This window comes from Atractosteus spatula, chromosome 20 (assembly GCF_055471065.1).
Source record: "Atractosteus spatula isolate fAtrSpa1 chromosome 20, fAtrSpa1.hap1, whole genome shotgun sequence".
In the NCBI taxonomy this organism is placed as follows: domain Eukaryota; kingdom Metazoa; phylum Chordata; class Actinopteri; order Semionotiformes; family Lepisosteidae; genus Atractosteus; species Atractosteus spatula.
In genome coordinates this window covers 10,034,490-10,047,029 of record NC_142725.1, presented here as the reverse complement: position 1 = coordinate 10,047,029, position 12,540 = coordinate 10,034,490, and the positions used below count along the sequence as shown (strand labels likewise).

At 36.9% G+C, this 12,540-nt stretch overlaps 1 protein-coding gene across 1 annotated transcript in view; it reads right to left on the bottom strand.

Moving 5' to 3' along the window:
* LOC148817500 (immunoglobulin superfamily member 21-like) overlaps positions 1-12,540 on the bottom strand; it is a 222,501-nt gene that overhangs the window by 72,455 nt on the left and 137,506 nt on the right. Inside the window, exon 3 of the mRNA XM_088938144.1 lies at positions 3,435-3,556. Within this exon, the coding sequence (XP_088794270.1) occupies positions 3,435-3,556 (122 nt within the window). The remainder of the gene's footprint in view (positions 1-3,434; positions 3,557-12,540) is intronic.

The following is a 12,540-nucleotide window of genomic DNA, read 5'->3' as shown; positions in this document are numbered from 1 at the left end:
CTAGACAATCGCACTATTTATCTTGGCACAATGAACCTGGGTGCTCATATTATTGTGATATTTGCAGAGCGCTCCAAGGAGCTAAATAAAAAGGATGTGTTCCTTTGGATACTGGTAGATCCTTTGCAAAACTCGTGCTCGTGGTTGATCCTGTGGACTTTAGTTACCTAGTGGGCATGACAGAAGCCAAAGCCTTCAGCACATTGCATTAAGTGTTCCACTATCATGCTCACTGATTCTTCTTCTTTCATTTTACTATAAAAGCTACTGTTTGGTCATTCTAATAAAAACACAAATACCACTTAAATGTAAATTCCAACTCCTCATTCTTCTGAGCCAACGGGGGCATATTTGGGTACTTCAGAATGCATATAATATATTTAGGGCCAGACTAACAAAGTGTTTCAGTCACTATGTGCATTACACATTTTTGGGGAAAAAAAATCTATGGAAAGGGAATAATCTTCTGTACAGGGAATAAAATCTTAATGTGACATTTCAACAAACATTGTGTTGTTTTGGACTATAAAAGTAAATGCTAAATATATTAAAATATTTTTATGTGTTAGGTTTGTTGTAATGGGAGATTAATATAATTTATTACTATAAATGGCTCAATTTTTCATGAATTGCTAACATTTTACATTTTAACACATTTGTTCTGTGTTTAATCTTCTTATAGAATTAATTTTTATGTTTGTGTTTTCTAAATCAAAAAATATACTTGTTATTTCATTTTGTATATATATACAGCATGTTCTTTCTACAATTGATTGGCAGCACATTCTCAGGGGAAGCAGAATTAATTATTTGTTTTCCTTTGGAGGATTTATAAAAGTTAATTTGTTCTTAGTTTTTTTTTACCTGTTGATTCATAACTTATTTTTTTTCTAGGCAAATATGGACAAGTTTAAAAACAAAAGTAAATGGTTAAACGTTTAAAAAGGTTAAAAATGAAATATTTAATATGAATGTGTTTTTTGAGAGTAATTAATACTAAATATGATGAATCTAGGAATCTTAAAAAATACTTTTATCTGGTGTTCCACAGGGTTTGGTATTGTGGCTGATTTTGTTTAATATGTTATCAATAGCTCAGTTTAGCAGGTAGCTTTCATTGTTATGGAGATGATACACGATTACACGATACATTTATCTGTGCACACCTCCAGACAATACCTTCTTTATCACTCTGGCTGGTGATAAGAATTGGAGGCACAAGAGTTTTCTATACCTCAATCCCGATAAGACTGAAGTAATGCTGATTAGTTCTTTATATCATTTTGATAATAGATAAAAGCTTATGTTATCCATTGATGTAAATAGGATCCAGCCTGCTCAGATACAAAAAAAATCTTTGTGCTATATTAAAATAAAAAATCGTTGGTTCCAGTGTCTTTTTGTCACCTGTGTAACATTGCTCATACTGTATCCAGTTACCTGTACTGTATACCTTTTGTCCACACAAATGCAGAAATTACATGCTTTTATATTCACGCAAATAGACCACTACAATGCGTTCCTTGCAGATATTTTTAAAATGTGTTCATGTGTGTATGTTAATGTTATAATAAGAGAATTCTGTGGCACAATTTATGCCTTAAAAGGATATCCTATAAACACATCACTCCAGGCCTAGTACCCCTGTATTAGTTTCCATTACATTCCATTGGCTTTCAAAGTCAAATTCCAAGTCTACTTCTGACTCTTAAAGCTCAGAGTGGCTCAGGTCTAAATGTATTATTGACTTTCTGTTACCACACACACCATCATGCAATCTTTGTTTTGTAGACAATGCTCTCTATCTTTTAAAAGACAAAAAAGAGGTGTTTGACATTGTTTGCTCCTATAAAACTAAAAACTTACTTTTCACCCTTGTATATGTTACACCCTGTGTATTGTGTTTTTCTATATATTCCCTGATTTACCTTCTTATTATGAAGTTATAATTATTATTATTATTATTATTATTATTATTATTATTATTATTATAATACAGTATGTCATTAGTAGGTCCTGAGTGCCAGATCATTTGTGACAAAATGAGAAGGTGTCCCTCTTCTACATTCTACATAATAAAGATAATAAATACAGCTTACATTTTGGAACCTAGTGAACCCCAAGGAATCTGATGCATGTCCAAAGAGCCTATCTCATAGCCATTACTATAAGAGGAATGGATTTGATCAAAAGAAATGTTAAGGCTTCATATAGCCATTCATGCTTATGAGACAAAGAAGGCAAATAAGAGCATCAGATAGGACTGCAAACTTTAGAAGGTCACCTTGGAACACTTTGAAATTACAGATGTTTTTTTTTCCCTTTAAAGTTTGAACATCAATCACTATGTGTTTTTTCCCCGGAGTTAAATAAAACACGATACCTAAATGGAAATTTAAATTCTTCAGCACGTATGTACAGTGGCAGATGACACGCTCTGTGTAAAAAAAAACCTCCAAGACGAGACAGAGAACACAGAAGAGTAGAAAGCAGAGAGACCTGTGTAAGTAAAGAGAGAAATTAGAAAGGAGGGAATCTGAAGAGAGAAGCTTTTCCCAGGTGACAGCAGAGTGCTGCAGATCCTCATTGAGCATTATTACAAGCACACAGATGGAGCAGAACTCCACGGCTGGAGACAGCTTTGCCTCTGGATACGAAAGGTTTGTATTCGTAACAACCTGGCCGGTATTAAAAATTTAAACTGATCAAATTAATTTTTCAAACACTTTCCCTTAGCTACGTCTCACATAGCGAGATGGAACGTCAGACACCAGAGTTCTCTTGATCAGGGTTCAGGGATGGTGAGGGCTGAGGCATCACCCCGTGACTGGGGTTCAAGCTTGGGGGGAGCGTGGAAGACAAACAGGCACGTCTGCTTGCTCTCTTTATTGTTTTTTCTTACTGCTCCCTGGGTGCCTGTGCGCCTTCCAGCTCTTCCAGCTCTTCTTACTGTCAGAACCGCGGGGGTTGTGAAGCAATCTTTTTCAATGAAGGTTACTTACCTTTAAGCGAGTGTCGATTTGTCTAAATGGATCAGACTCACTCAAACAAGCTAAAATGCACAGGGAAAAGATGGAGATGTAGAAGAGGAACATGTGGCAAGAGCCTTCTAGTGCAGAAGCTGTTGTGATGAGAGCTAATTCCATACCCCCCCCCCGTGGCTTGCAATCTATTCTCCCTGGAACAGATGACATCCTTTCTCAATTAACCAACTGCCACGTGTACACAAAACAGTTGCACATTTCCCGCCTGTGCATGAGGAAGAACTGAGGAGGTCTGCTCACCTCCGGTATGCCCTAAGCAATTTTTATGGAGTGCCATTGAGCTGGCAAGCAGCCCAGGTTAAACAGTGACACTTTAGCAACACTGAAGCAAGCTGTCAGGATTTCGGAATTGGCTGGAAGCGCTTAGAGGGTGGACCTAGCAAAGCTTACCGGACTGTTGATTGGTACACAAGGTCTTCACGTCGGCGGTAGTCCTCCATGTGAGAGTAATTGGTATTGAACATGGCATCATAAGTGAAGATTTTCTGTTTGATGGTGCCCCCATCTGTAACCTGTAAAACAGAAGAAGAATGCAAAATGGGCAGTTTTATTAAAGACATAGTGAAGGACTAAGCTCAGTGGTGTCAAGAGTCAAAGCTCCAGAATTCAAGGATGAAAGAGTTTTGTGGTTTTCATGACATCTTAAGTACTACTTACTGTATTTAATTGATCTAAATGTTGAACTGTAAAATTACGATCTAAAAAGACTCACATGACTGACAGTACAATACCTACAAAAGAATTTTGCAACAGTTGTCCCTTAATCAAATATTTAATCTAAAACATTTCTGAGATCTGGGAACAGAAAGCTGTGACGTACTGTAGTGATGTTGATCTATTTTAGATGATATAACCTTTTTTTTCCTAGTATAGAGAAGCCTTTTGCTGTGTACTGTAAGCTGTTTTGCTTCGGATGAGGAATAATAATTCAATTTTTACTTATGAGTCCTGTTCAAGAAACACATAGAGCCCACACAAAAAAAGAGAAAACAATAGTGCTTAAAATATAAAACAGAAGCAAAAGGAAAGTGAAAAATACACAGCAAAATGAAGCCATCCCTAAAAGTAAATCGTGCATTAGGAGTTTTAGTGAAAAGGTTGGTCTATAAGCAAAGTTTTGAAAGGGTCAACAGTCACAGAGTCTTTAATGGATTCTGGCAGTGACTTCCAAGTTGCAGTGCTACATAGGAGAAGGCTTTATCTCTTACTGTGTGGTTTCTGGTCTTCAGCAGAGAAAGAAGGCCTGAACCAGCAGATCTTAGATTAAGTGCTAGACTATACTCTTACAATAAATCCATAAAGTAATTTTTAGTTACGCCATTCAGAGCCTTCTACATGAGTAAGAAATCCTTAAAAGTCTCCTCTAAATTTCATTGGAAGACAATGCAATTTACAGAGGGTGGGAATTAACTGCAGACAGAGAGTACTTTAGAAACTTTAGATAGCACACAAGCTGTAAAATCCTGGACTTGCTAAAGCTTGATTTCAGCCTCAGATAGGCAGAGCACGTCTTAGCCAAGAAATTTTGTCCAGGTGGAAGAAAGATACCCTTATGACATTCCTAACATGAGCTTTAAATGAATAGGATCAAATGGAATAAGATCTCTCTAACTTCCATGAAAGGCTTGAATTCAGTACCGTCATCAACAACACTGATATTATCAACTTTGCAAAGCTGGTGTTAGGAAGCTATGAAAGTAACCTCAGTCCTGTCATAATTGCTTAAGAATCCATGGAGTGCTTCCATATATGAATGTCAGACTGACACCTGCAAACAGCACAAACTGCAGCGATTTGGTCTGCAAACACATCTAAGTGGTCATCACCCAGAGCAAGAAGGACAAACATGAGATTCAACAAAGCTTAGATGTACTGCATTAGTTGGCTCCTGGTACCCAAAAAAGAGACCCCGATGATCCCTCAATAGTTTTCTATGCAATCAATAGAATTGCTGTGAATAACAGTATCTGAATCAAGCCTTAGTCTTGTACATGATTCAGACAACCATTTGAGCCGTCACTTTTCCATTGACATTCCCCGTCCGAGATTCTTTAACGATTAACGAGAGTTAATTCAGATCAACTTACAAAAATTATTAACAGCTGCAGAACAGCTTATTGTTGCCTAAATCCCACCCCTACCTCTTTACTACAAGCTTGTCTGCCAGACATCTGCCCAGTAATTGTCAACATCATCAGCAGTTCCCTATCCATAGGTATGGTCCCTACTGCTTTAAAAAGTGCATCACTCTTATTCCAGAAAAAAAAAACTGTCTTGAATTCTGATAAAATGATGAACTACAGACAAAATTCTAATTAACCATTCATATCTGGTAGGTCCTAGAGTGTGTTTGTGTCTAAGTGCCCTGCACTCTGTGTCCTGTCTAGGGTACTGTATATCCCTGCCTCGTGCCTGTTGCTTGCCAGGATAGGCTTGGGCTCCCCCATGTCGCTGTATTGGATGAAGTGGTTAGAAAATGAATGGATTATTATTGCCACAGTTAGTGATGAACTCTTAAGTATGGCTATGCTTGCGATGGTATGATGACATGCTGAGTAAAGCTGAAACAATTGGGAGTATCTAGGAAATTTCTTACCTTTAAATATTACTCAGTTACTTACACTTAATTCGTTCAGCAAAGTAGCTGAGGAGTGAGAATGAAACATACATAAGAACCTAAAGTCTTTCATGTTTTTGATTTGGATGCCTGTTTTGAACAATTGCTTAATATGCACATGCGTTGTTCAGGAAGTAGGAGAGCATTCAATTAGTGAAATATTGAAATGTAACAAAGCAAATGAATCATTGCCTTTAACACCAAAAAATAAAGGCAGAAAATATAAGCTTCTGTTCCTGTTAGTAAGCAGACATGGCTTTTGTTGAAGCCTAATATTTAACGGAGTGCCAGGACTTCAGACTATAAACTTACAACTATGGCATGGTTTTCTGGGTCTAAAGACTTTTTAAAACATTGCTCCTTCCAGTAGCAGGGGAGCTCTATTCAGAAAACAGCTTACACAGCTTGTAATTTGCCTACTGCAAACTGACACATGGCTTCCGGCTAACTCAAATCGGTATATTTCCCCACTGCATAAAAGTCAGTTATTCTTTAAAACGATATCATCAGTGTTATTATTTGAAAGTACTCTGGGGATGATCTAAGTGATTTATTACAAATATTTTCATTACCTAGTAAAGGCCTCTCATCACACAAATCATGGAATAAGCAGTGAAGCTGGCGGCAATTGGGAGTGGCTCTATAAAGGAAAGGAGAACTGTAGAAGGCAGGTAAAATATTCTATATAATAATATTATAAAATAATATTATAAAGGCCTGAGTGTGAAAATGTGTCACACTTTACAGTTTTTTGTTAATGGGGTCACAGTTATTTTTGTCTCACTGAAGCATTGCCTATAGATTGGGTTTTGTCCTTGTCATGTTCTGCTAACAATTCCACACTCAAGATATTGTGTGTCTCCATAATAAAGAATCACAGAGAAGTTTACGGGAAGAAAGAGCTCATTTGGATTCACTGGAAATGAAATAAAAACTCATCCAGAATCCTCAACTCATATAGGTCACACTTGTAGAACTTTTTGTTAACAGCGTCACAATTGTAGTATTTTTATCTCACTAAAATGCAGCCTATAGATTGAGCCCTTTCTTTGTCATGCTCTACTAAGATTTTCACACTCCAGATACTGTGTAGGAAAGGAAAGGATCAGAGAAAGGTTTGTAGGAGCAAACTGCTCATTTGAGTTCACTGGACATTAAATAAAAACCTTACCAAAATCCTCAACTTGTCATTTAAAAACAGTCAAATATTATCTTTTTTTTTTCTAGACAAAAAATCTCAGCATTTCAGGTTGTGTCTCAAAAGGATTACTAGTCAAGGATAGAAGCATGGATGTAGAGGAGCTTCTCTGATCCTTAACAGCTGATTAGCTGGGGGTTTCCATTTCCTCATTCGTCCTGGGCACGGGAAGGTGACTGAAGCTTGAACTTGGTAGCGTTAGTACCACACTCAAGCCATCATCTAGTCCCATTACTGAAAAAAAATGGAAATTCCCCAAATAGATTCACATGACCAGAAAAAAAAATCTTTATGCTTCTTTCAGTGTAGGTTATTCAATTTAAAAATATATATATTTGTTTTTGAATAGAACAGGATAGTTATCAAGGTTAACTGATTTGAAATTTGGTACTCATACGAACTGGACCATGTGGACAAAATTCCCTTGGACAATGACAGTGGACACTTATCAGCTACATGCAGCTGTGATCCTAGTCTCCCCATGCATGCAAGTAATCATGGCTACATTTGGAGGTATTACTGAGCCAATGTATCATTCTTTGATGTGTTCAGCCCCATGGAATCTTTTGCATATATACTAGATTCAACCTACTGTATATTTATATTAAAAGGCAACTCATACCTACAGTTTATGTTTTCATGAAAAATGGCATTTATTTTTAACATACCATGGTGTGTTTTGATTACAGGGGAAAGCAAATCAAAGTAGTTTTCATTACCATAACCAAATCATAGACTGATTTTCTAGTTGTCTCTCCTTGTAAGTGAAGCTTATGGTAAGACATACTGTCCTGCTGTATCACGCTGTATTTATAAGGCTTGTGATGGCTTGTCCATTAAAAGAATAGCTCAAGACACTTCAGTAGCTGATGTAAAAACCAGCACAGTGGAAGTGCCATTTGATGGGAGAAAATATTTACTTGTTCCTGTTTTCATGGTTATGCGACACAATAAATTAATTGTGTATTATTCTTTACAAAACGACGTTTGTGAAGCAAAAATGGCCCATCACCAGCTAACACAGACTTTCACAGAGAAAAGTCATCAGGTGAATGGCAGTAAAAAAATAGAACAACTGAAAATAGTATACAGTACAGTACACTTCATATCACAATTAAAAAAAAAACAGATAAAGCTTTCAAAAGATTGACAGTAATATAAATCTATAACAAGCAACTTATAATTGTGAAAAAGTGGCTAATTTACAAACAGCCTCCAGCCATTAAAAGTGACAAAATGGATCAAAATTCAGCAACAAAATTCAGTACCAAGGAATTCATGTAAACTTATACCACTTTTAAAATTGTGTATACATAGCTTACAAGAGAAGAACCACAAACTTAAAATGTGACTCCACATCCAATATTAATACTTTTAGTGGCTAGGCTTTATTTTTTGTAAACTTGCTGATTTCTCAATTCATCATATTTCTGTCATAGATCTTAAAATATATTACTTCACATGAAAATTAGCATGAAAAGTAATCAGATCTCGTATCATTACACTGACGTCCTTTACAGATGACATAAGGAGGGTTTTTTATAATTCTGTCCACAGGTTAGACTCAATGGTGTATGAAACCTGAAAAGAAATGATGGATTGTGGCCATTTAGTTTCTGTTTTTGTTACATCATAAGTATTTATATTTTTGGGGAAACGAGGGACTCTGCAGCTTGTGCATTTCGTAGCACAGTTCAGGGACTCAATAAATTGGAAAACTAAATATTTATTACAGTGGGTTGGCTCCAAGGCCATTCCACCCAAGGTAATAATGCAGGGAGTTTCATTTACAGGGAGCTTTCAGTCTGCCTATGTTTCCATATAGAGGCTCATAAATCAGACACCATCATCCTCCTACCATTTTTAAGGAGATGTTTTTATAACTTAATCATATAGATTCTGCTTAAACTCTTACTATGGTGGATAACAAAACAAATGAAAGAAGGGAAAACATTAGCTTGAATCTTATCAAGTAGACATATATCGAACACTCAGATTTCCTTAAAGCATCCACAATGTGCTTCTTCCATGGGTTCCTGCATGCTGTAAAATCACAATTCCACAAAGGAAAGTTCCAAAATTATACACTGGCTAATTTATTCTGAACCCCCACCAAATAATGTGGTGGGCTTCTGCAACTAGCAACAACATTTTCAACCTGGCGCGGCAAGTATTTCACAAGGTTTTACAATATTATATTGCAAATCATTTCATGATCATAAAACCAATCACTCATTTCCCACCACTAAATACCTTGACTGAGAGTACCTAAGGTTATAGCCAGTGAGAACACAAACCTGCTAGGTATAAGGGGAAATTAAGTACAACAAAGGTCAAGGCTAAAAGCAGGAAGAATATCAGCACATAATTTGTTTGTGTGTTAGCTTAAAAGAGTCAACAGCAGAAATCTTGAAGGAGGGCCTGAAAGATGGAGATATGAAGACGTAAATAATCCTATTAGGCCAAATGACTTTCTTCTTATGAGTTTTTTTTTTAATTCTGTGTTTAATGTTCTTTTTAAATGCAATTCTAAAACATCCCCTTCTTATAGCCAATACAACAAAATTGCCTCTGAGAATGGGAATAGTATCTAAAAACGTAATAAAGATGTTTAAATCTACTGTGGGCACAAAGTCAGGAATTCATTTCCTGCCCATCTTATGATTTTGTGCCCTGCTACTTCAGTATATTGCCTTTCTTAATTAATTCACCTCTTATTAAAAACATTCACCACCCTGAGAGTAGTGATATCCATTCTCGAAGATATACCTTTGGGGCATCAAGGGACAACACAACATAGTGAGCAACAGACATGTACAGTAGTGGGATAGTGAGGACATTACAGGACAAAGAACAATCAGTATTAAAGAAATGATTTGCTATTTGAAGTCGGGGCATACATTAGAGAAAAAGAACAAAAAACTAAGACTCCTAGTACAAGCCATTAAAAACAGTTAGAAAAAAGCAAATTCTGGAAAGGTAACCCTAAGCACTAGCACAGGTGATCTCTTTACACAGGATATAGGTTTTGTCCATTGTAATAATTTTGGGAGCCAAGGAAGCTTTATGCTACAATGCATTACCAACAAGTTACAAAAAGGCCGCATGACACTAATTTGCATCCTGATAGGAAGTTTAAGAAATGACTTCAAAAGCTGGATTAGTTCATTATTGGCCTTGGAAATGGTGAACATTTTACTAGCAAAAAACAAAGAACTAGGGCGTAAGGCCAATTTAAAAAGTTCTAAGCCTCATATAAAAGAAAGCATCAAATCAAGTAGTTACAGCACTTTGCAAGCTGTGATAAATGTACCCTTCTGCAAGCAGGCCACAATGGATCCTGACAACTGAATCTAACCTTCCTTGGGTTTAGAATTCTCCAAGTTCCAATATTTTATGAAGTGTGATGTTTGATTTTTCCTTTTTCAACATTCCATGAAAATCATTAACAGCTACACTTTTGTAATATTTTTGAATTAGTGTTTATTTGGACAGCACTGTGGCACCATGGTTAGCATTGCTATTTCACAGTGCTGGGGCCCTGGGTTCAATTCTGGATCTAGAGTGCTATCTGCAAGGCGTTTATATTTTCTCCCTGTCTTGACCTGGGTGTCCTCCGGGTGCTCCAGTTTCCTCTCACAGTCCAAAAATATACTCTTAGATTAAATGGCTTCTAGGAAAATTGACTCTACGTGTGAGTGGGTGTCTGTGTCTGCTCTGTGATGGACTGGAATCCTATCCAGGTTGTACAAAAGGCTCCACCGCAGCTCTGAGTTAGAAGAAATGGTTAGAAAATGGATGGTTTTTGCTTGGTGGAACTTACTGGGAGCAGAGGCAAAGCAAAAATCTGGTTTGAATTTTTTTTTTCTTGTATCCCCTAAAACATTTCAATCTCTTTAGCTAAACATTCATGTTACCTACTGTAACCAACTTAGAGTGTATTTCATTGAGTTGAAACAGAGCCCTTTTTCTGGGAAACTGTTTAACAGATTTCATGCTCCAAATGATGGTCCTTTTTTCCTTTCCTCTCTCTGCCACAGTTCACAGCGTGGATAAGATGTTAATTCCTTCTGAGGTCTGATAAATGACACAACCAAGGCATCATATGCAAACACATGTAGTGTTTCCCAGCCTATCATGTCGCTTGAAGTTACCGTGCGCGCTCACTGACAAACTAGATGTGGAGGATCTTGTGGCTGAAGTATGTCAGGCATAAAGGAAGCTTAGCAGTTTTTGAACAGAGATGTCTTTTTAATATGGTCCCTTTTTCCTCAAACTAAAAAGTTCTATATCAGTTACCCATTAATTTGATTTGACCAGAACCCCAGTGGTTTTGACAAAGTATCAAGACATGATACTTGCATTTAAAAACTCTGTAGTAAAAGGCAACATGTAATAATAACAATTATGTTTCATTTAACAACTAGATACTACGTGATCTGTATACACATGATCGGGGGATGAAACTGTTTTGAAAAATAACCTATTTTAACATGAGTAGTGGTTACAATAGTAGGCCTGATGACAGATTGCACCATCTAGGTTCCTAGTAAAGCTGTTATTTCACAGGAGTGCAGTAATTCTATTGCCTTTTGATTTACCCATAAACTATGCATGATGCTCAGTCTGTGATATATTGTGCCTGTTTTATACATCATGGCCTATACAGCCCCTGATGATGATAGGATATAGGTAATGATTCTGAGACCTCATGCAAAGCTGTGCTGTAACAATGAGAGGAACTTGCTGCGAGGACAACAGCGATTTCCTACCCTCCCCCACTACCACCACAGACAGTCTCCTTTCTTTTTATCTAGGGTCCAGTGCATATAGGACTGACTCAATGGAGAAATGAGACTGTCAGCTATTGATTTCAGGAGGTCAAATAGGCTCAGGTGCAATTTATAGCCTTTCTGACAAGACTGTGCTCAGAAATAGTTATTATGATTGTCAATCACAGAGCCAGAAAGGCTACAGCGAATTACTTTGTCCGACAGGAGCTGGCAATGAAATCAAACCAAAAGAGACTTAAAGAAGAATTTACCTTACTGCTGTGGCACAGTTCACGTCTGTGTTGCGATGATTTATTGCATGACCTTGTTAAAAATGGTCATTTTTAAATATATTTGTTTAAAGAAGAACCTCTCCATTACCAACTAATATTAAGTAATATATTCTATTAAGATGCTGAGTCTAATAGCCCTATAGCTTTAATGCACACTCAAAATCATCAGTATAAAACTGAATCAGTGGTAATCTCTATTCGTGCTAATAGCAGATGTGTATGAACACACAAAATGTTTTGCATAGGAAAAAAATGTTGCTTTCCAGGAACCCTGGGAGTTAGTCTAAAACAGCATGCTATCTCTTCTTCAAGGATACTTATTTATCACTGTTGGGTACCGTTCTGAGCCTCCCACCCATTTGCTTTTGTACATCTTCAAAAGTAGAGTGGAATAACTTTACTGGATTTTATTTTGTAAAACAAGAAAGACCCCTAGAGTTTCATTTATGATCAGTTCTAATTGAGAAATAGAACCTGTGGTGCACTGTGGTTAATGTTTTGAAAATACAGGATCCTGATGGGGCTTTTATAAAGCAAAAAGAGCCTTTTATGGCTATAAGGGTTTCAACAGAGCTACCGCTGTCCAGGATGATTTTGTAGCACTTAGAACATTGCA